Source organism: Cebus imitator, unplaced genomic scaffold (genome assembly GCF_001604975.1).
Source record: "Cebus imitator isolate Cc_AM_T3 unplaced genomic scaffold, Cebus_imitator-1.0 Scaffold18, whole genome shotgun sequence".
Lineage (NCBI taxonomy): Eukaryota > Metazoa > Chordata > Mammalia > Primates > Cebidae > Cebus > Cebus imitator.
The window spans coordinates 18,567,059-18,589,268 of NW_016107333.1; the positions used below are offsets into that span (position 1 = coordinate 18,567,059).

Genomic DNA, 22,210 nt, shown 5'->3' on the forward strand with positions numbered 1-22,210 from the left:
ATAAGATAACACAAATGTATTAGCTCACAGTTCTGTAAGTCAGAGGTCCAGGGAGAGGAGGTTCAACTGGTTTCTCTGTTCAAGGTTTCCCAAGGCTGCAATCAAGGTGTTGGTGACCCTGGGCTCTTATCTGGAGGCTCTGGGGGAAAATCTGCTTACAGGTTCATGTAGATTGCTGGCACAATTCTGTTCATGTAATCACAGGACTGAGATCTCCATTTCTTTACTGTCTGAAAGTCTTTCTCAGCTTCTAGAGGCTGTCTGCATTCCTTGCCTCCTAGCTCTTTTCATCTTCAAATCCAGCAATTGTGGGTCAAGTCCTTCTTAAGCTTTGAATCTCTGATTCTCCTTCTGCCATATCTCCCCTGCCAGAGAAAGCTCTCTGCTTTCAAAGGTCTTATGTGGTTAAATTGAGCCCATCTGAGTAATCCAGGATGTTCTCTCTGTCTTAAGGTCTGTAACCTTCCTTACATCTCCAAAGTCCCGTTTGCCATGTAACAACATGTTCACAGGTTCTGCAAGTTAGGGTGTGTACATCTTTATGGAGGCAATTCTGGTAACCAGAAGAAGGCACAAACTGATGACCATGTTTAAGTGTTTGGTTTAGTTGTAGTGAAGGGCACACAGCATGCACAGGCATGTGTAATGGAACCTGGACAACATGCTTTGTCCACCTCCTTCTGCTCAGGCTCCCCAGTGAAGGCCAGTTCGCATCCCCCAACCCCCTTACCCAACCAGTGTCTTGGGGATTTTATTGTTTTTAATATTTATTTATTTATTTTTTTGAAACAGAGTCTCACTCTCTTGCCCAGGCTGGAGTGCAATGGTGCAATCTCGGCTCATGCATCCTCTGCCTCACAGGTTCAAGTGATTCTCCTGCCTTAGCCTCCTGAGTAGCTGGAATTACAGGCACGCACCACCACGCCCAGCTAATTTTTGTATTTTTTATTTTTTTGAGATGGAGTTTCAGTCTTGTTGCCCAGGCTAGAGTGCAATGGTCCAATCTCGGCTCACTGCAACCTCTGCCTCCTGGGTTCAAGTGATTCTCCTGCCTTAGCCTCCTGAATAGGTGGGACTACAGGCACCCACCACCATACCCAGCTAATTATTTGTATTTTTAGTAGAGACGGGGTTTTACCATGTTGAACAGGCTGGTCTTGAACTCCTGACCTCGGGTGATCTGCCTGCCTCGGACTTAATTTTTGTATTTTTAGTAGAGACAGGGTTTCACCATGTTGGCCTGGTTGGTCTCACGCTTGTAATCACAGCACTTTGGGAGTCCAAGGTGGGTGGATCATGGGGATTTTATTTTTAGGATGTTTTGAATGTCTTTCTTCCACCATAGTTTTTAAAAAGTCCAGTTCCTTTGCTTTCCATCGCTTTTAGTCCTGTGTGGTCCTCAAGAAATTATTAATAATGCTTGCTATCTGTCTGGCAGCTTCTCTAAAGCGCTTCATACTCACCATGTTTTATGAGCCCACTAACCACTTTGTAAGGTCAGTAAGATGATGATAATGATAATGATGACTATTGTTACTATTGCCCCTATTTTATAACTCTGGAAAAGAAGGCTCTGAAGGGTAATAACTTGTAGAAGGTCATATAGCTGAGGCGCAACAGAGCCAAGTTTTAGCCACCCCAGTTACAAATCTCAGCTTCTTTTCACCATGTCAAGCAGCGTTCTCTGGCTTCCTTCTCGCTTCCTCTTTTTCACATATTTCAATTAATTAATCATTTTAATTACCCTGTTCTACTCTCTTTCACCATTTCCATATTTTGTTTAAATTGTGGTGCCACAGGCTGGCTGCTCAAAGCTGCCATTTCACTCCTATAGAGTAGTTATGCCTGATTGTTTTTTTTTACAGCTTTATTTGTTTTTATCCATGCTGAGCACTGTACCCAGCTGGATTCAATTCATAGTCATCACACACAGAGCTCAGATTCTGTGGAAATGTGAATTTTACAAAGTGTGATCTGATTAGTGCTGCAGACTGGAGATGTGTGGGAGGTAAAAGCTTTATAATAAAAAACCTTTGGGCCAATGTCCTCTTTCTTGAATGAGTTTTAAGACAATCAAATGAAATAAAGCCAAGAGCCATGAAGAAGGCCACCAACTTAGCTGAGGAAGTCTAATTTATGAGTCCATATAAGGACTAAATCATTGAACATAGACAAGTGATAGATGCTGGTGAAGCACAACTAACTTTGAATTAAAAAGCAAAACAGACAGAAATGTTAAGAGGCAAGCTGGTTGCTCAATTTTTTATTTATGGAAAAAAGATAAAAACAGTAATAATAGCCAGCATTTCCTGTACACCAGACAGTTCTAAAGACTTTATGTATGTATTAACAAGTTCATCATCACAACTCTACAAATTGGGTGTCATTATCATGCCCATTTTATAGATAAGGAAACTGGTGCACAGCAAAGTTAAATCACTTGCCCCAGGTTATGCTGTTAATATTAACAGAGTCAGGATTTAAATCTAGGCACTTCAGCCTCATAGTACATGTTGTCAACCACTGTGTCATGCTGCTTCTCTAAAGCCCATTATCTCATTTTATTTTAGTATACTTATTTATTTTAGGGTGGAGGGTTCTCTGTGAGAGGAGGGACCTAGAGCCACTGTGAGATTCTTTTCAGTTTGAACCTTCAGGAGTTCTGAAGGACAGCCACTACCAAGCAGAGCTGGGGTCATGGTGAGACTGGAACAATGCTGAGAATAAAGGAGATAGTCAAAGAGTTTACCATTATTTTTTAGTTTGGAATTGATTGGTTATATACATAATATTCTCTTCAGCTGAGAGTTTCACTGTGATGTTTAATTTTATGTGTTCAACTTGGCTGGGCTAAAGGATGCCCAGAGAGCAGGTAAAACATTATTTCGGGGTGTGTTTGTGATAGTGTTTCCAGAAGAGATGAGTATTCGAATCAGTAGACTTAGTAAAGAAGCTGATCCTCCCTAATGCAGGTGAGTACCATCCAACCCACTGAGTGGAACTAGAAGATGGAGGAAGAGTGAATTTGCTGCCGCTTGAGTTGGGACATCTCTCTTCTTCTGCCCTTAGACATCAGTGCTCCTGGTTCTCTGGCCTTTAGACTTGGACCACGATTTGCACTCTTGGCTCATAAGATTCTGGAGGGTAAGAAGTCCCACAGTCTGCAGTTTTTAAGAAGTTGGGCAAGGAGACGTGATGGTGTAAGTCCCATTTCCAGTCCAAAGGCCTGAGAACCAGGAAGGCCGAAGTCCAAGGGCAGGAGAAAAGATGGGTGTTCCAGCTTAAGCAGACAGCAAATTCACCCTCCCTCCACGTTTTTGTTCTATTCAGGCCCTCAGTGGATTGGATGGTGCCCATCTGCATTGGTGAGGGTCAACTTCTCTACTCAAACTGAGTCTGCAAACTCAAATACTCATCTCTTCAGGAAACAACTTCACAGACACACACAAAAATAATGTTTACCAGCTATCGGGGCATCTCTTACTTGGCCAAGTTAACACAGAAAATTAGCTATAACATTCACTGAATGAATACATTGCCATGTAAATATATTTTTTTAATTAGGAAAAAAAGCATGACCAAATTCCATGTGTTTTCAGTTAATAAATTTAGAAGGTATTTTTTTCCAGCACTATAGAAACTTGAGGTAGCACTATCATTTTAGTTTAGTGTGTTTTTTGTTCCTTCTGGTATTTTTCTGTAAACAGCGATTGAGAACTGTTCACTTGGAAGCCAGATGTTTTCATCAGCAGAAGTCATTGGCACCAAGGGACCAGGGAAATAGCCAGAGAGAAAACTGTGGCTGAAAACCAGTTTTAGGATACTGTTGTTTTCACTGACTTGGCTTCATTATATGCATTGGCCAGCATGACACATGTGTGTCACAATGCCCTGGCACCATGAAAACCGTAGAGCCAGCTTAAAAAGAGATCAGTGAAGGCCAAAAATTCTGCTGCCTGGTGAGAAGCTGCTCACGGAGGTGGAAGAGGCAGGAAGCAAATCATGGCATGGAGCTCTCTGTACACAATCAGCCCCCAGGGTGTGCTGCCCATACCCCCTCCCCAAAGTTAACTATAGCTAGAGCTATTTTCTGACCTCAGATGCTTTCCAAAACAAAATGAATTTTTTAGAACCTACAGAATATAAGCTAAGGTCTCTGCTGCTTTGCTTAAGGGACTGTTGGAATCCTTTTCAGAGCTTTCTAGCCTTGTTAGGACTGCTTGATCATTTATTACTGGCATGTGGGTGGACATCTAACTCACAGCTGCTATTTCACAAACAGTAGTACTATGGAGTCCACTTGGTGAAATGAAAACAACACTAGAGTTCCAGCTGTCTTCTGTCCATCTATAAAACAAGGATATCATGAGTGCAGTAAGAGGGCCTGGAATGTGTGGTGTGATTATTGTGGCTCTGTGGAGACTTCCCTCCTGTGTTTCAGGGTGATGCTGACATGCTGTACCCTTTGGTCTTGCCTTCCATGTACCACAGGATCGATAAACAAATAAGCAGGTTTCGGAGATGGTTACCTAAGAAGCCAATGAGGCTGGACAAGGAGACACTGCCAGACCTGGAGGAGAATGACTGCTACACTGCCCCTTTCAGCCAGCAAAGGATCCATCAGTGAGTGTTCTGTGTTAAAGCCCCTGTCTTACTAAGGATGTGCACTGTGGTAGAGCCTCACTCTGCACGCCTTTGATTCCTGGGCATGTGGAAGGAGCAGCATAGTGCCCTTCTCCCCTAAAAGTTCTGTGAGTGTTCATATCCCTTTTATTTCAGTCAGGGGAAGATAATTGCTGTACCCAACAATCCTTGCATCTCAGTGGCTTAAGAGGATACAATGCTTGCTCATGTGTGTGTTGGGTAAATGATCTCCACAGAGAGGCAGTGACCCAGGCTCCGTCAGTGTCATTGCTCTGCCTATCCCCTGTGCACAGAGCCCCCTGCAGGCTCATCCACATCTAGCCAGCAGATGGGGAGCGGCCTACACCTTTTCCTATTAAAAAGAGGGTTTTTTGTTTTCTGGTTTTTGTTTTATCTTGGTTCACTTCTCAGTTCCCCTTTCTTCAGCAAGTCACTCGGTTGCCTTAGGAAAAATCACATCACCTGGCAGCCCTCTTGCTGACTCATCTGTCATATGGTCTCAGAACAGTCATTTGCCACTTTTGACATGTGGGGAGGAAAAATAAGTTGGCTAAGTAACTGAGCCTGTGAGGAACTGCAAAAATGAAAGAGAATTTACTTGAAGCTTCTGAGATGACAAGAAGTGATGGCTGGATGCAGGGCAGGGCAGGGCAGGCAGGAGGAGAGAAAAACCTGCCATGTGCTAGAGACTGTAAACAAGAGGAGAAACACAGCCTCTCAGTGGGGGCAGAGAGCAGGTCGGCCCCGTCTCCCTTGCAACGGCCCTCCTGCTCCAGCAGTAGTGACAGCCTCAGTAAAAATGACTTATCTGAAGGAAAGAAAGGAGTGAAGAATTAAAAAAAAAAAAAAGATTGCTCATTTTGTGGCAGTTGTCAAAAAGTTGCAGTGAGTGCAAGGTGGGGACATGTTTCAGCCACAGAAAATCGGTTAAAGTCTGTGGAGCTCTGCAGGGCAAAGGGGAGAGGAAAAATCAAATAATAGACATTATGCATCAAAATGTATACTACTAAGAGCAGTCTAATGCAGGGGAAGCAACTCTGTACATCTCTGAAATAGCCGAGCTGACCCCCACAGGTCAGATGGAAGCCAACCCATCTGCAGTATGTGAACATGTGAAAGGATCATTGAAGCAAATATGAAATTCACAGACCATCCTCAAAATCTTAGTTCAATCCTCCAGAGAAAATGGATGACTGGAAAGGACATAATGTTAATTCAGAGATCAGGGTATTTTAAGAGAAAAAGACAAAAAAACTGATGTCTTCCTAGTCTTAATTTAAACCACTATCATGTCTCTCTTGATCATCTTGGAAGTTTTTTAGACAACCAGTTGTTTCCCTAATTATTCTGGAATGGAGTCTGGTTTACAGGCAGGATTTCCCTGTGCTTCTCACCTGTTTGATATAGTGCGTAGCACAGTGCATTTGGATGATGGATGGATTGATACATTGATAGGTTGCTAAGTGGATGGATGGATGGATGGATGGATGGAAGGATGGAAGGAGGGATGGATGGATGGACAGATGGATACATACATGGATGGGTATAGGAGTGGTTGTGTAGGTGTATAAATGAATAGAGGAATAAATGAAGTACATGGTATGCACTCTGGGGTTTTATTTCACTTCAAAGGGTAGATATATGGGATATAGGTAAATGGAAGAAAAAAATGATGGATATATGGATAGATGGATGAATAAATTACTGAAGTATATGATGTGTGCTCTGGTATTTTGTTTCACTTCAAAGGGTTATTGGTACATGGAGGAGGAAGGCTTCCCACCTTCCCTCTTCATGCTGGTTATATTCCACAATGTTTTTGTTTTAGAACAATACTTCTCAGCATGATTCTCAAAGTCAGAAGCCCTTGAATACCCAGTAGAATTTCCAGGGACTAGAACTGACAATCATATTTTTATAAGTATTTTAAAATATATAATAAATGAGGGATGATTGCATATGGATTAGGGATATTCAGCCATCCCTCTCACATATTTGAGAAGTCCTTTTTGACATCCTTTGGTATTAATTTGTCAAATAATTGATTTATTCAATAGTCACTTATTTAGTGTTCACTTCTTCTCAGGCACTGTCTGGGTAAAGAGGATATAAAGACAAACAATACACAGTCAGGATCCTGGCGCAGTAAAGATGCAGACTATCTTAAATAAGTGTAAACGGTATGATGGGTTTGACTTAAGAGGAGGAATACTCAATTCTCCAGATTTGGAGGAAGTTTGGTAAGTGATGCGGGTTGATCATAAAGCAGAGAGTGCTTGATATCGGTCTTGAAGGATAAGACTTGCCCAGGTAGGTAAGCGGGGAGAGGTATCCCAAGAGGAGACAGTAATGTATGTATGAACGAACAAAGGCATGAAAGAGGGTGGAGTATTTTGAGGAACCACAAGTAGCCTTCTGTGAGTAAGAGCATAGGGTATGAGGAGGACCTAGTGTTGTTTGAAAAAAGGGAGTGATCAGTGGAAGATGAGATATCAAGACAGGAGAACCAAGGAAGAAAAAGCAGAGGACAGCTGGAATAAAGCAACCTGAAGAACCAGACCTCAGTGGGACCAAGAGAATAGAGGCAGTTCTATATGCAAATAAGAGGTGAAAAATTAAATAAGTGTCTTGAATATTATAGTTGGTGAGAATTTATTTCTCTTTGAAAATTGTCATGACACATGGGTAACATCCCTCTGATGGGTATGTAGAAGTATGACTTGAAGAATGCTGTCAAATTGGAGAGAGTTGTTTGTACAATTAGAAAAGAATTCCCTAAGGATGCTTTGAGAGTGACATGAATGGATTTAAATTAATCAGAAGTAGCCGGTTAATAAGCTCTGGGAATTATAACATGACATTCCTGCTTTCCACATATAGTCCAAAATCCCATGTGGCTTCTTAGTTTCCCAGAATGTTTCATATTGTGTTTGTCTTGGAATATAAGATGGTAATAGAAATTTAAGTGTGTTGGTTAGGGGGTGAGGAGGGAGGAGGGCCTGGAAGTTTAATAAGTGTTTCATCAGAGACATTTCCCACTGGAAAACCTTCCAAGATTTTCCAGCCTCCACCCCCACTTCTGGTTGAGGTGTACGTCTATGTTTTAGTAATATTTTTCTTTTCCTTAATCAATAGTAGTACTACCAATTTTAATTGCTTTCTCCAAAACTAGAGACTCCTTGAAAGACTATGTCGCACCCATTTTTAAATCCCATAGTAAGTGCTTAATAATGATTTTTTTAAATGAAAAAATAAATGAATAGATAGAAACAAAAGTAGGAGAATCATGTGAGTAAAGAATAAAGGTGATATGAAGTTAGCTGACTGCACACTCATCTCAAACCAAATCCAAGATATCTTCTTTTCAAATGTAGCCTACCTCCCTTGTTCCCTGTCTCAGTAAACTGCAGTAATATTTGTCCACTTACTGAAACTGGTGTCTGGAAGCTATTCTAGACACCTCTCTCATCTCTACTTCCCACAAGTTATACATCTCCACGGATTGATGGTTTTACATCCTAAATGTTTTTAATAGTTCAGCAACTTCTACCCATCTTTGTCACTGTTATTTCACTTCTGAAATCCAGAAATAATATAACAGGTCTCCTGGGTTGTACTCTGGTCACCGCCAGTCCATTCTCTCAAGTGCATTCTACATGGTATCTTCAAAATGTGCATCTAATCATGTCACTTCAGTCTCTTTAAAAACTTTAGAATAGGCCAGGCACAGTGGCTCAGGCCTGTAAGTCTGGTACTTAGGGAGACTGAAGAGGGCAAATCACAAGGTCAGGAGTTCAAGACCAGCCTAGCCAACGTGGTGAAAAAAATAGCTGGGCATAGTGGCAGGCACCTGTAATTCCAGCTACTCAGGAGACTGAGGCAGGAGAATCCCTTGAACCCGGGAGGCAAAGGTTGCAGTGAGCTGAAATCACACCACTGTACTCCAGCCCAGGTGACAGAGTGAGACTTCATCTCAAAATAAATAAATAAATAAATAAATAAATAAATAAACACCAGAATTATTGCTATGACTTATAAGCCCTCAAATGCCTAGCTGCACTGCAATCTCCTCTTCAGCCTCATCTGCCTTTCTTGCCTCCCACCCTTCGTTTGTTATGATCCAGACACATGCAGCCTCTCTCAGCTCTTTGGATGTACTCTGCCTCAGGACATTTGCACATGTTGTTTTCTCTCCTGGAATTCTTCTTCAATTCCTTCCTTCTTCACCTAGTATGCTCTTGTTTATCCTTCAGAACTCAGCTCCAAAGACTCCCGCTATGGAAGCCTCCCCTGACCCTCTCCCTCCCCACCAATCCTTCCAAAGATTGAGTCTCTATTCTATACTGTTTTAGTTAATGTTTCCCAGATAACATTTTTTTACAATAGAAATGCTACTATTATTTGATTAGCATATGATTCATGCCTGTCTCTCTAGGTAAACTGTTTACTTTGTGGAACCATAGGCCATATCTGTTTTTACCCATGATTGTATCTCCAATACCTAACACAATACCTAGCATAAAATAGGCACACAATACTTGTCTACTAAATGAAGGAATGAGGATTGAAGCAATAAAGACAGCACAGAATAATCTATTTGTAAACCTTTATTCTTTAACTGATTGTACAACAATATTAAAGTTGAGAATCGATTAAAAAACAAATAGCCGGCCAGTCACAGTGTCTCACACCTGTAATCCCAGCACTTTGGGAGGCTGAGGTGAGAGGATCACTTGAGCTCAGGTATTCAAGACTAGCCTAGGCAACACAGTGACACCCATCTTTACAAAAAATTTAAATTAGCAGAGTGTGGTGGTACATGGCTGTAGTCCCAGCTACTTGGGAGGTTGAGCTGGGAGCATCACTTGAGCCTAGGAGGTTGAGGCTGCAGTGAGCCATAATTGTGCCACCATACTCCAGCCTGGGCAACAGAACAAGACCCTGTCTCTCAAAACTAACGAACAAGCAAGCAAACAAACAAATAGCCTAGCATTCTATTTGAAAATACATCTGTATTTAGGAAGAAAAAGCAAACTGTGAGTGTACAAGTCAACATACAAATGCTACTTGGTCATTTTATATGGTCTTCCTAAGGTGGATCTACAGGTAGAAAAACTCTTACATGCCAGACACTATTCTAAGAACTTTAATACTCAAACAACACTTTGAGGGCTGAAGTATTATTATTGCCACCAATTTATGGATGAGAAAAGTGAGAGACAAAGTGGTTAAAGAAGCTGCTATAGGTCGTACACCTAGGCTAGGCCACCTGTCTAAACAACCCCCAAATATCAGCAGTTGAACAGTATAGAAGTTTAGTTGTTCACAGCACTATCTAGTATGGGTCACTCTGGGGAAAGGAGGCATATGTCTCTGATTCGTGTAGTCATTTGGTTCCTAGGCTACTGTTATCTTGCTATTCTGCCATCCCCTAAATCTCTCACAGACAAGGAAAAAGAGAAATGAATAATTTTTTAGGAAATTTTTATGGGCCAGGCCTAAGAGTCATATACAGCACTTTCACATGAGTTTAGTCATGTAGTAATTCTGGGATAACTAGTCTCCCTGTATGCCTAGAAGAAAAAAAAAAGAAACAGGTTTGCCAAATAAATAGTTGCAATTGGTCTGAGTGATAGAGCAGGAATTCAAGTTCAGACAGGGAGGCTCTAGGTCTCACACACAGAAGCGCTAGGCTCTATTGCAAGATTTCTCAGCTTCAGCACTAATGGCACTGGAACTGAATGACTTTTGCAGGGAATAGTCCTGCGTTGTAGGATACTAAGCAGCATCCTTAGCCTCTGTAGCAACTAGATGCTAGTAGTATCCCCCAACCCCCTAGTTGTAGGAAAATCAAAAATGTTTCCAGACGTTGCCAAATGTTCCCTGGTGGTAGTGGTGGGATGGGTACAAAAATCACACCCCTTCCCTCCCGCCTTGAAAAGCATGGCTCTACTGTCTTTCATCACATGACACCTTTCAGGCAGGGCCACCCATTCTCTGTGATAAATTAAACTCTATTTGAATCTGATGACTGTGACAGCCAAGGCCATTTAAGAATTAATTTATTCCTCCTCACCTCCGTGCCTGTGAGTGTTGCCCTGCTTAAGTATCATTGCCCTTCATTCTTAAAATGGGTTTAGCAATGACACCCTTGAGGCAATTACTTTCTAAGGTCAATACCCATAATAAAGGTTTTCTGCTGGTAGACAGAAAAAAGGAAATTTGCAAAAACAGTTATGTTACTTTTTATAATAGATACACAGGACATTCTTTCAAGAAATAGATCAATCCTAATTATCTTTCAGAAAATGCGTTTTTTGTATTTTTATCATTACCATTATTTTATTTCTGTAAACACCCATAAAAAGAAAGATTAAATTAAATATTGGCCACTTCTTAAGAGAAGAATATGAAATTTATGCTATGCTATGTGTGCGTATGTTTAAATATATATTCATTCATCCACATACTCCATGCCATTTGTTGTTCTGGGTGTTTGGACATCAACAGTAAACAAAAGGGCAAAGATTCCTGCCCTCTTAGAGCTTACATCTTAGCTGGGTGCAACCAATAATAAATTAAAAACCAGTGGTTGTCAATGAGGGGTGATTTGGCAACATCTAGAAAAATTTTTGGTTGTCACAACTTAGGAGGGGAGATTGCCACTGGTATCTAATGGGAAGAGTCTAGGGATGCTGCTACACATCCCGCAATGCACCCAATAGCTCCCCACAACAACAAGGCTATCCAGCCTCAAAAGTCACTAGTAGTGTGCTGAGGTAAACATTTTTTGAAGTCAAAAGCAAGTGAAAAGGGGACAAATGCTACGGGAACAGAAAAAGAGGGTCGGGTGAGGGGAATGGGGAGTACTACATGGGGGTGGGGGTGCAGGTTGTATTTCTAAAAGACAGTGTTTATATTCTTCAAGGTAGGCCTCCTACAGAAGGTGTGATTGGGAAAAAAAAAAAAAAAAACTTGCAGCAGGTGAGAAGGACAGAGAGAGAGTTTCAAGAGGGGAACAGAAAACAAAACAAAGGCCCTAATCAGGGAGAAGCTCTGATCACATGTTTGAGGAAAAGAACAAAGACTATGTGGCTGGAGAAGAAATATCAAAAAGTACAACAGTAGTGATGAGTTAGAGGCCTGGGAGGCCTATGGGCTTTTACAGGGAATTATATGGTTTGACTTAACTTTTGACAGTGTCATTCTGACTGCTCTGGCAACTGCAGTCATCCATGTGAAACATTCATTTATATTTTTTCAAGTTTCTATCTTTTCAAAATCAATAATGAAAACACATGCCACATAGAACTCAGCATTGACCCATTTGTTTGCAAAGCTTTTGTGTTGTACACAAAATGTTTTAACTCGTATCCTGTGTATGTATGAAACAGATATTATTGAAAGACCCCTTGAAATAAAGTCTGCCTATAAAAGGCACAGATTTTATGTGAAATAAAATCACATGCCTTTAGACTCCTATTTTCATCCCCTACTAGACTGAGGGCAGAAGCTATGTGCCTAGGAGCAAGGGGTACCCAGGAAATGTTTGTGAGACCAAAGAGAACAGGAAAGGAACAAGGCAGAACTGGCATTATTGTTACTGCTGAGGGACTGAGCCAGGGCTCTGGAGTCAGGTTCTCTGATCTTGATGCAGCATCTCAAAAATGTAGAATATTCACATGAGAAGTGAAAAATATGGTCAACCAGCCAGTCAGTTGTGGTTTCCATGTCCAACTTGAACTTTCCCTTGACTTGATTCAGTTTTGGCCTTAGTTCTGCTAACTGATAATCTATATTCTCTATCAAACATTTTATGACCATTAAATTCTGTTATCAGGATTCACATCTGATCCCAAGATATTTAATTCATGTATCACATTTTTTAATTTATGTGTAGTATATTTAATCATGTGTAGTATACAAAATGGACATTGTAAAAAGACCACTTGACACAAAATTTGCTTGCATGCCTTTTTCCACTTCTATGCTGTGACCTAGGGTGTAACAAAAAAGTCTAGAGAATAACCAAACGACGCAGCTCTTCGTGCCTAAGAAAAAGCAATCGGCTGGGTGCGGTGGCTCATGCCTGTAATCCCAGCACTTTGGGAGGCTAAGGCAGGTGAATCACAAGGTCAGGAGTTTGAGACCAGCCTGGCCAATATGTGAAACTCTGTCTCTACTAAAAATACAAAAATTAGCCTGGTGCGGTGGCAAGCACCTGTAGTCCCAGCTACTTGAGAAGATGAGGCAGGAGAATTGCTGGAACCTGGGAGTTGGAGGTTGCTGTGAGCCAAGATTATACCACTGCACTACAGCCTGGGCAACAGAACAAGACTCTGTTTCAAAAAAAGAAAAAGATAAAGCACTAACAATGGAAATGTTGGTGCTGGGGTCATGGAGGGCTTGTAAGAATGGGAAAATGTTGGCCCGGTGCAGTGGCTTACAGCTATAGCCCCAGCACTTTGGGAGGCTGAGGTGGGTGGATCACCTGAGGTCAGGAGTTTGAGACCAGCCTGCCAACATGGTGAAACTTGGTTGACTAAAAACACAAAACATTAGGTGGGTGTTGGGGTGGATGCAGTGGTGGATGCCTGTAATCTCAGCTACTCGGAGGCTGAGGCAGGACCCAGGAGGTGGAGGTTGCAGTGAGCCGAGATTGTGCCACTGCACTCCAGCCTGGGCAACAAGAGTGAAACTCTGTCTCAAAAAAAAAAAAAAAAAAAAAAGAAGAAAAAGTGAAAAAAAGGAAAAGATTACTGGAGGGACAGTGAGTGGGAGATTTTCTGTAACATCCCTTTGATTGTCTTCTTATCTTTTGACTTTATTCTCAGCAGAAAAGGCAGCAAGTTGAAGCCAGCAGCGATCAGACAATCAAACAATGGTAGCAGCAAAGGCAACAATAAAAATGACAGCAACCACTGTTTACTAAACAGCTCCTTCATTCAGGGCTACACCATAGGTATATTACATGTCTGTGAGGGTAGGGGTAGAATGATGATGGTCAGAGAGGCTGAGTGGCTTGTTCATGGTTGTTCTGGTCACTGTTAGATGAGTAAACAGAAAAAAGTGTCTTTTCTCCACAGTGCCGCCATCCTCTGTAGGTGCCACATAAATGGAGCTTAAAAGCAAATCTTCAGCTCCCTTACCCTAGGGATAAGCCTATGTGAATGTGAAGACATCTGATTTCCTTTGGAATTTATTGTTAAAGCATTTGAGATGTATTAAACAAAGAGATGAAATAAAGTGATAAAATACAATTGAATATAAGTTAGAGTAGGCATTCAAGTTCAGAAAAAAAGTAGGCTCAGATTTGCAGGCCTCAGTGGCCTATGTATCTATAATGGTTGACAAATCAGAAAATTGGGCTTTACATCACAGGGGAAAAGCAGAAGAGAAAAACATAGTAACTCACATGATTCTGATTGTGAGAATAGGTACTTTCTCACATAGATACCCATCACATAGGTAATGGGGTACTTTTTGACTCTGAAATAAAATTCTTGAACAGGGTCATTGGAGTGGACAGTGAAATGGTGATATGGTAGACAAGATCCCCAGTAACAAGATCCCTCCTTATCACAGATACCTTGCAGGACTTTTCTGAAGGCCGTTTCTGGTAGTCCCATCAGCATGGTCACAACTTTCTGTGAGAATTTAGGCAAGGTATCTCAGCAAAATACTGAAGTATACCTGTGATGAGTAATACTGAGTGTCAACATGATTGGATTGAAGCATGCAAAGTATTGATCCTGGGTGTGTCTGTGAGGATGTTGCCAAAGGAGATTAACATTTGAGTCAATGGGCTGGGGAAGGCAGACCCACCCTCAATCTAAGTGTGCACCATCTAATCAGCTGTCAGTGAATATAAAGCAGGCAGAAAACATGTGAAGAGGCGAGACCGTTCTAGTCTCCCAGCCTACATCTCTCTCCCATGCTAGATTCTTCTTCCCCTTGAACATCAGACTCCAAGTTTTTCAGTCTTGGGACCTGGACTGGCTTCCTTGCTCCTCAGCTTGCAGATGGCCTATTGTGGGACCTTGTGATCACGTGAGTTAATACTTAATACTTCCCTTTGTATATCTATCTATTTATCTTATTAGTTCCATCCCTCTAGAAAACCCTGACTAATACAATACCCAAACTCATCTGGTTGTCTTTGTTGTTTGAACTATATTCTTTAAAACTTCAAGTTGAAAACTGATCAAAATGTAAATAACACCACATTCTAGTTGAAAATGTTTCCGTGTTTGAGAAACAATAGAAGCTATCCAGTGGGTACACATCTCTATAGGTCAATGCATGAAGCTCTGGGTCATGTTATATGATATCACAAGAGCTAGGCCTGCAGGCTGCCCACCAGCAGTGATTGCATGGCCATCTAAACATCAGACCCCACAGAGAGCTCTCTCACACTAGCCATCTATGGAAACTCAGGTTGTCAGTATTAGAGTCAGTCATTCCAGGAGGCCCTTCTCAAAACTCCATTTCAGAAAAGATCGTTTCAATAGAACCATATGAAATTTATTGTGGGAATATGACAGCTAACATTCATATGGTGCTTACTGGGTTCCAAGTACTTCACAGTTATTAATTTATTTAGTCCTATGAGTAAGGTATAGTCATTATCTCCATTTTTACAGAGGAGGAAACTGAGGCACAGAAAGGTTAAGTAACTTATCCAAGGTCAAACTGTTGGTAAGTTGTAGGGCTTGGATTTCAAGGCCAGGCATTCTGGCCCCAGTCTTATCTTTTTTAACGTAGCATGTTAGTTTTCTGTGGCTGCTATAACAAATGATCACTGATTTAATTGCTTAAAACAACAAAATTTATCATCTTACAATTCTTTCGGGTAGGGTGCAACACAGGTCACACTGAGCTAATTAAGGTGTGTCAAGGCTGCACTCCTTTCTGGAGGAGAATATGTTTCTTTGCCTTTTCTAACTTCTAGAAGCTACTGCATTCCTTAGCCCATGGCTTCTTCCTTTATCTTTAAAGGCAGCAATGGTAGTTGAGTCTTTCTCACATCACATCACTCTGACGTTGCTTCTGTCCTCACATCTTCTTCTTCTCTGACTCCTCTTCTCTTCCATTTTTAGGGACCCTTGTGATTACACTGTACCTATTTGAATAATCCAGTAATCTCCCTGTCTTAAGGTCAGCTGATTAGTGATTTAATTCTATCTGCATCATTAATTCCTCTTTGCCATATCACTTAACATTCTGGGATGAGGATGTCGATGTCTTTGGAGGGCCATGCTGTTTCCTATCACAGCTGTACAAATTTGCCAATGCAAAAAGTGCCAAGGGTTGGGACAGAGGAGAAGAAAGTTTTGATGGGGAAAAAAAAGAAGGAAAGAAGAGAGACAGGGAGAGAGGAAGGTGGCAATAGGATTGGGGGACATTAAATTAAATGACATATGTAAAAGACTTAAGGGCCTGGCACAGTGGCTCACACCTGTAATCCCAGTACTTTGGGAGGCCAACGCAGGCAGATCACTTGTGGTCAGGAGTCTGAGGCCAGCCTGGCCAACATTGTAAAACCCTTTCTCTACTAAAAATCAAAAACAAGAAAAAAAAGCTTAGCCAGCCATGGTGGTGCACACCTGGAGTTCCAGCTACTTGGCAGGCTGAGGCAGGAGAATCGCTTAAACCAGGGAGGCAGAGGTTGCAGTGAGCCGAGATGAGATTGTGTCACTGTACTGCAGTCTGGGTGACAGAGCGAGACTCCATCTCAAGAAAGAAAAAAAAAAAAAAAAGACTTAGTCCAATACCTGGCACATAGAAAGCACTCAACAAATCAAGAAATGATAGCTATCTTTATCATTATTACCACAAACCAGCATATACTGAGAATCCTAGGGAGAATCTCTGCAAAGTTGCAATTGGTGTGTAAAGGGAAAGTTTGAGGTGACAGAGACTCATTTTGCAGAGGCTCATATCTGACCTGAATTGGAATTGCTTTACTTTTAAACTAAATGTTACCCAGTGTTCCAGCTACTTTGCCATTTAACATTTTCTGTTTCAGTAACACATGACTATTTGCTTTTAAACTCTCTCAGCATAGATATCTGAAGATAGTGATTCTTCTAGCATGTGGCTTTTGCTATATTTTTGTTGCAAAGACTGAGAGCTTTTCTGTTGTTTTCATCAATCTGAAATCTTTAGAGAATCCTTCAGGCAGGGATACCAAGATTGATTTAGGTAGGATTAAGTTTCTTTTAGTGCCTCGATGACTTAAAGCAGTCTCTGAACGCTTGTTTTATGGCAGTTACTTATTCTGCATTAGGATCCTCTATATTCAGGTTGTTTTTATTGATCCACAGAGTCAGGGGAAACATATCTATGTTCTGGAAAGTCTTACACTGAAATGAAAATGAAAAAAGCCACACATCTTGAGATTTATGCTTCTCAAGATTATGTGGCTGCTTTTAAGTAGGACATAATTTAATGACTTTAATTAAAGGGACAAAGGGGTCACCTAGTCAGGTGGGAAAAGCATACCTCTGGGTGTCTGGAGGCCCAGTAGCTAGTTGGGTCTGTTATCTTAATATTTGTGAGAACATCTGTGAATAAGTCACTTGGAAATATTTTATTGCATTTTTCTATCTGTAAATACATAGTTTGTTTTCCTGCTTATCAGTTCATTCATTTAACAAACTTTCAGTGCCTATTATGTGCCACATATTGTACTACAGTAGAAAATATATACAATATGTTTTTGTATATTTATGTGTGCCTGCATATTTTTATTTAAAATTTTAACTTCAATATGTTAAGTTTGATAGTCAAGAGGCTAATTTCCTCATCAGAATGGTAAAAGGCAATTTAAAACACCTAGAGGAAAGGGGAAGAGTTGTCAAATTTAGGTACAGCAAAATAAGGAAGGATTAACCTAAAGAGGAAGGAAGGGAACTAGGATCACATCTTTGCTATAGTATACGTATGTAGTCACACTGTGCCTTACGTCTTAGGAAACAGCAGTGGTGAGAAGAGACAAGGAAGAGCAGAGGTGAGGAAACCCTAGTGCCTCATAGGCAGGTAGACACTCTGGTGCCTCATCGATCGATATTCTGCGCCAGGCTCTGCACTGCGCGCCCTCCACATTATCTCTTTCGACCCTTGCAACAACCCTGAAATATAATTTTACAGAAGGAGGCACAGAGACTCAGAAACATTAAATGCTTTATCCAGTGTTACCCAGTAGCAAATAGACTTGGAGTTAGAGCCTAAATCTGCCTCATTGCAAACCCGTGCTCCTTCCATTAATACAATAGCTAACATATATTGACTGCCCACTAGACACTGGCCTACCTGGGAGACTACTGGTATTGTTTTTTCTGTTTAAAGATGGAGAAACAGAACCCAGAGGGGTAAGTCACCTACCTGAGTTACACAGTTGGTAGAAGTAGAAAACCAACCTGAGCAGGTGGGGGAGGGCCATTTCTGGGCCCACTTCTGACTCACATCCAGGAGTGGCACTGGGGAGAAGGAGTTGTTAAACCTATAGCCTGTGAAGATAGTAGTTGATTCGAGTAACCACTAACTCAAAAACACATGTTAGAAATGTCTTTATCTGTGGGGATAAACCTGATTCTTCTCACTTCCCACTTTCCTCACCCCTGATACAATACCCACACCATCAGTGGTGTTCCCCACTCTAGGTAAGTGATTTCACCACCGCATGTTGACCAGCCTTGATGCTGCCATCTTCCTTGCCACTCACCATCACCACCAAATCCCTTTGGTCCTTCTCCTTCTAACCTCACTGCATTGCCTTAGTGGAAGCAACCACTTACACGAACAGTTACGACAGTCTCTTCAACTCCTCTGTCTTTCCTCACTCCCAAGTCTGTCTACCCCATTTATCTCACAGGACATTTGCAAGACTGCAACCACTGGTTCCTACAGTACATGTGCAGAGTTACAAGGAGGACACCCTTCCTCTAGGAATATTCATAGCCCATAGATTGGCAAGCAGAATATGAACAGGGTCAACTCTTCCTCATGCCCTTGGCTGTGCACCTGCAGGAGTGAATAATGCACCGTAGTTCCACATGTAGTTACATTGCTGCCTTCCTTAACACTTTTAATGATTCCCCAGGGCCTTTGGGATGAAGCTTAAATTCCTTCACATGGCACACAAAACTGCATTTTTAGCTTCTTCCCTTTTCTCCCCAGCCTTTGGGGCTGGTGCTCTTGCAGCATGGGAATCGAAGTGACCTAAATATTCCATGACTATTTTACCTTCTTCCCAAAATGTGCTGCTCTCTTTTCTGTCACTCTCTGATAACATCTGGTTCTTCCCTCAGTAATGAGTTCAGGTATCATCTATTTATGAAAGATCTTATGTCTCATGCAGACAGCGTTAGACTTCTGGGCCCATTAGCCTCTGTAAATGCTTTAATTATGGCACTGTTATATCACAGTTACTTGTTTTCATGACTATGTTCTACACAAAGCCCAATTCAGCAGCCAAAAGTAATTAGAAGGGAGTTACTAAGTTTCTCAAAGGACACAAAAGGAAACCATGTCCTCAGCATCCATTTAATATCATCCTTTCCTCTCATTCCTTATTCAGATGTCATCCTCCTTCTCCTGTTGACAAAAGCATTCCTCCTTTCCCCCAGCTGTACAATTTTTCTTTCCTCTTCCTATATTGCTTCCCTCCCCACAAATCTCACCCCTCTCTCCCATCACTTTATTTTATGGATTGCCACAGCTTCTCCATCAGGAAAAAAGAAAATGTTCATCCTCTTTAGGAGAAGCCATAAATTACAGTATTATCATTGTTAGGTTAGAGACTGTGTCTGCCAAGTTATGCTGGGTTCTGCTATAGTAACAACCCTCAAATCTCAGTGGCCTATGCAAAGGTTTATTTATGGCTCACATAACATATTAGCAGCAGCTCAACTGAGGCTCTGCCTCACATGGTTCCTTTATCATGGGATCTGGACTGAAGAAGCAGTCAGCACCTAAGATATGCATTCTCATGGCAGAAGGAAAAGTAATGCCACAGCACACATTGACTTTTGAAGTTTCTGCTCAGATGTGGCATATATCGCTTCTCCCCACACTCCACGTGCCAAAACAAGCCTTATGACCAAGCATAGTATCAGTGGGGTAGGGAATTATACTCTTTCTCCAGGCAGGGGGATTGTTAGTAATGTGGTAATGAGTAGAGATATTTTTTCAAAGCAGCAAATTGGGACTAATGAGACAATATGCTCAGGAACACGTCATATTAATATTGTTTTGTTTTGTCACATTTATATGGCACATCATCAGTCTGTGAGCTTACAGGGCTCTGATGGTGTCTTATACTTTTTTTTAATGATTGACACATAATTAACCACATTTATATAGGAAGAATAAGTTCTGGTGATTTGTTGCATAGTAGGATGACTAGAATTAACAATGATGTATATTTCAAAATATCTAGAAGATAAGTTTTTGAATATGCCAATTAGAAAGAAATGGTAGATTTTTTTTTTTGAACGCCTAGCATATTTTTAGAAAAGGAGTTTTCCATGCAAATTAACAAAGACCTGGGAAGAAGAGAGAAAATCTCTGTAGGGTAGAAAACACACTTGAAACTGGAATATTTAAAAATTCCAAATCAAAATCCCATATTATACCTGGGTGATATTCCTATCAGATTACCAAGCAGGATAGGTAGATGGCTGCTTCTATGGTGCGTAGTTTCTCAGAGAAGGAGGTCTCCTCTCCAAAGAATGTTTCTTTTTCTAGATCCCTGTACCACTCAGTTCCATGCAGGAAAACTGAAACCTGGCAATTATTTTAACAAAAAGGTTACTATGGGGAAGTGAAGAATGACAGTGTCGCAAAGGAAACACCAAAGTCACACAGATGGTAACTGCAGGAAGTGAAGCAGCTACTGCCTCTAGAGTTGGGGGAGCAAAATGAAGAGGCGGGGGTTATTGGAACCAAGACACTCAGAGAGGCCCTGTGGAGCTGAGCCTTGGAGTCCTGAAGAGGAGATTCTGCCCTTGTGGTGCTGGGCCCTCAAGGCTGTGGGGCAATGGAGTGAGCCTAGTTTAGGGCAGTGTTGTTTTTAAGCTGGAAACTGGAATCAGCTGCCATTGTGAGGCTGGAGGGTCATTGCTGACAGGAACAGTCAGGCAAACAAGAAGGACCAAGGCCCTTTAACCTGTTCTCCCTTCCAGTCTCCCTCTCATGCCCTGTACTGACAGAGCATATCGGAGAGACAGACAGCAATGCGGAAATGTAGTTTACAAGGTCTCTGCTCTGGCATTGTATTATGGAAAAGAATAAGGGAGGGGAAATCAGAGATAACTTAATAGACAGACGCTCCCTAATACCTGGAATTTTACAAATTGAACTTTAATCCGTAGGTTAAAGTCGTCCTCAAAATAAAAATGTCCCTTGGAAAGATGAAAATTTTAATGTCATTCTTTTTTGATACCCCATTATGAATAGTTTTTTGAAAATAAGAGGAAGTAAGAGATTTACATGAGGTATTTTGGCTGTAGCAGGGGCAGATAGAGGATGCCACAAAGATGATGGAGAGCCAAAAAAGAGCAATGAAAACAGGGGATCATGGAAGATAAATTTTACCAACTTCCAAATTTTGCAGATGCTTGGTAGAGTTTCTAGGACTTTGCTGCTTACAGCATTATAAATGAACAGCAGGGATGGAGATGGATCTGTCCATTTGGTCAACACTCAGAACAACTCAGCTCATATAAAAAACGAGACCCACGACTAGGATCAGACTAAGATGGTAGCCATGGGTGAGTCACTGAATAATAAACCTATGCAGTGACAATTGCCTGGGTAATTCAAGCAAAACCTTACTATTGACTGAATTACAATTGTACCCTAATTACTGGAAAGCTGAGAGCTTAGCTCATTTTAAATTGGATTTTTCTGGTCTGAAGATTAAGTAGGAAACATTTCCAAACTTGTTTTTTAGATTTTTATAAAATGATTTTCCTTTTATTCTAGCTCACTTTTGAGTAGCAAATAAAACTGATATGTAATAAATTTGAATATTGTGTTGTTTTCATTTTGAGTGTCTATTTCAGTTCAGTCTGCATCAAGTACCAGTTCTGTGACAAGCACTGTGTAGAGCTGGACAAAGATGAATGCATCATTTTCTGACCTTAAGGATTAATGGTTGAGCTCACTCAAGCTCTGGTTGGAAACACAGGGCCTGGATGCCAAATCCCAGCTCTGTAACTTGTAAGGAGTGTGATTCTGAGCTTCAATTTCTTCATCTGTAAGTTGGAAATAATAAAAACACCCATATAATATTGTGAAAATTAACAACACAGTATATCAGTGCTTAAACTATATGTTCGATAAAGGTATTTTATTTTTATTGATAATGTTGGTGGAACGTCATATATAAACATATAATTTTAGTATAGAAGAATTCTATAAATGATGATTTTCATGGTCTAGTCTTAAAGATAGTTTAAGATTGGTAGGAAGTTTTCTCAATTCTAGTATATTACTTTTTTCTCCTCTTTTCTATAGCATCCTTTCTCCTTTCTTTTTCCCTATCATTTCCTTTTCTTTT

The 22,210-nt window shown here is 41.0% G+C and overlaps 1 protein-coding gene across 5 annotated transcripts in view; it reads left to right on the forward strand.

The window, feature by feature from the left end:
• ANO4 (anoctamin 4) overlaps positions 1-22,210 on the forward strand; it is a 324,230-nt gene that overhangs the window by 185,662 nt on the left and 116,358 nt on the right. For all 5 annotated transcript variants that reach the window (XM_017516529.2, XM_037734202.1, XM_017516537.2 and 2 more), the window contains one exon: positions 4,492-4,623. In XM_017516529.2, coding sequence (XP_017372018.1) covers positions 4,492-4,623 — 132 coding nt within the window. The remainder of the gene's footprint in view (positions 1-4,491; positions 4,624-22,210) is intronic.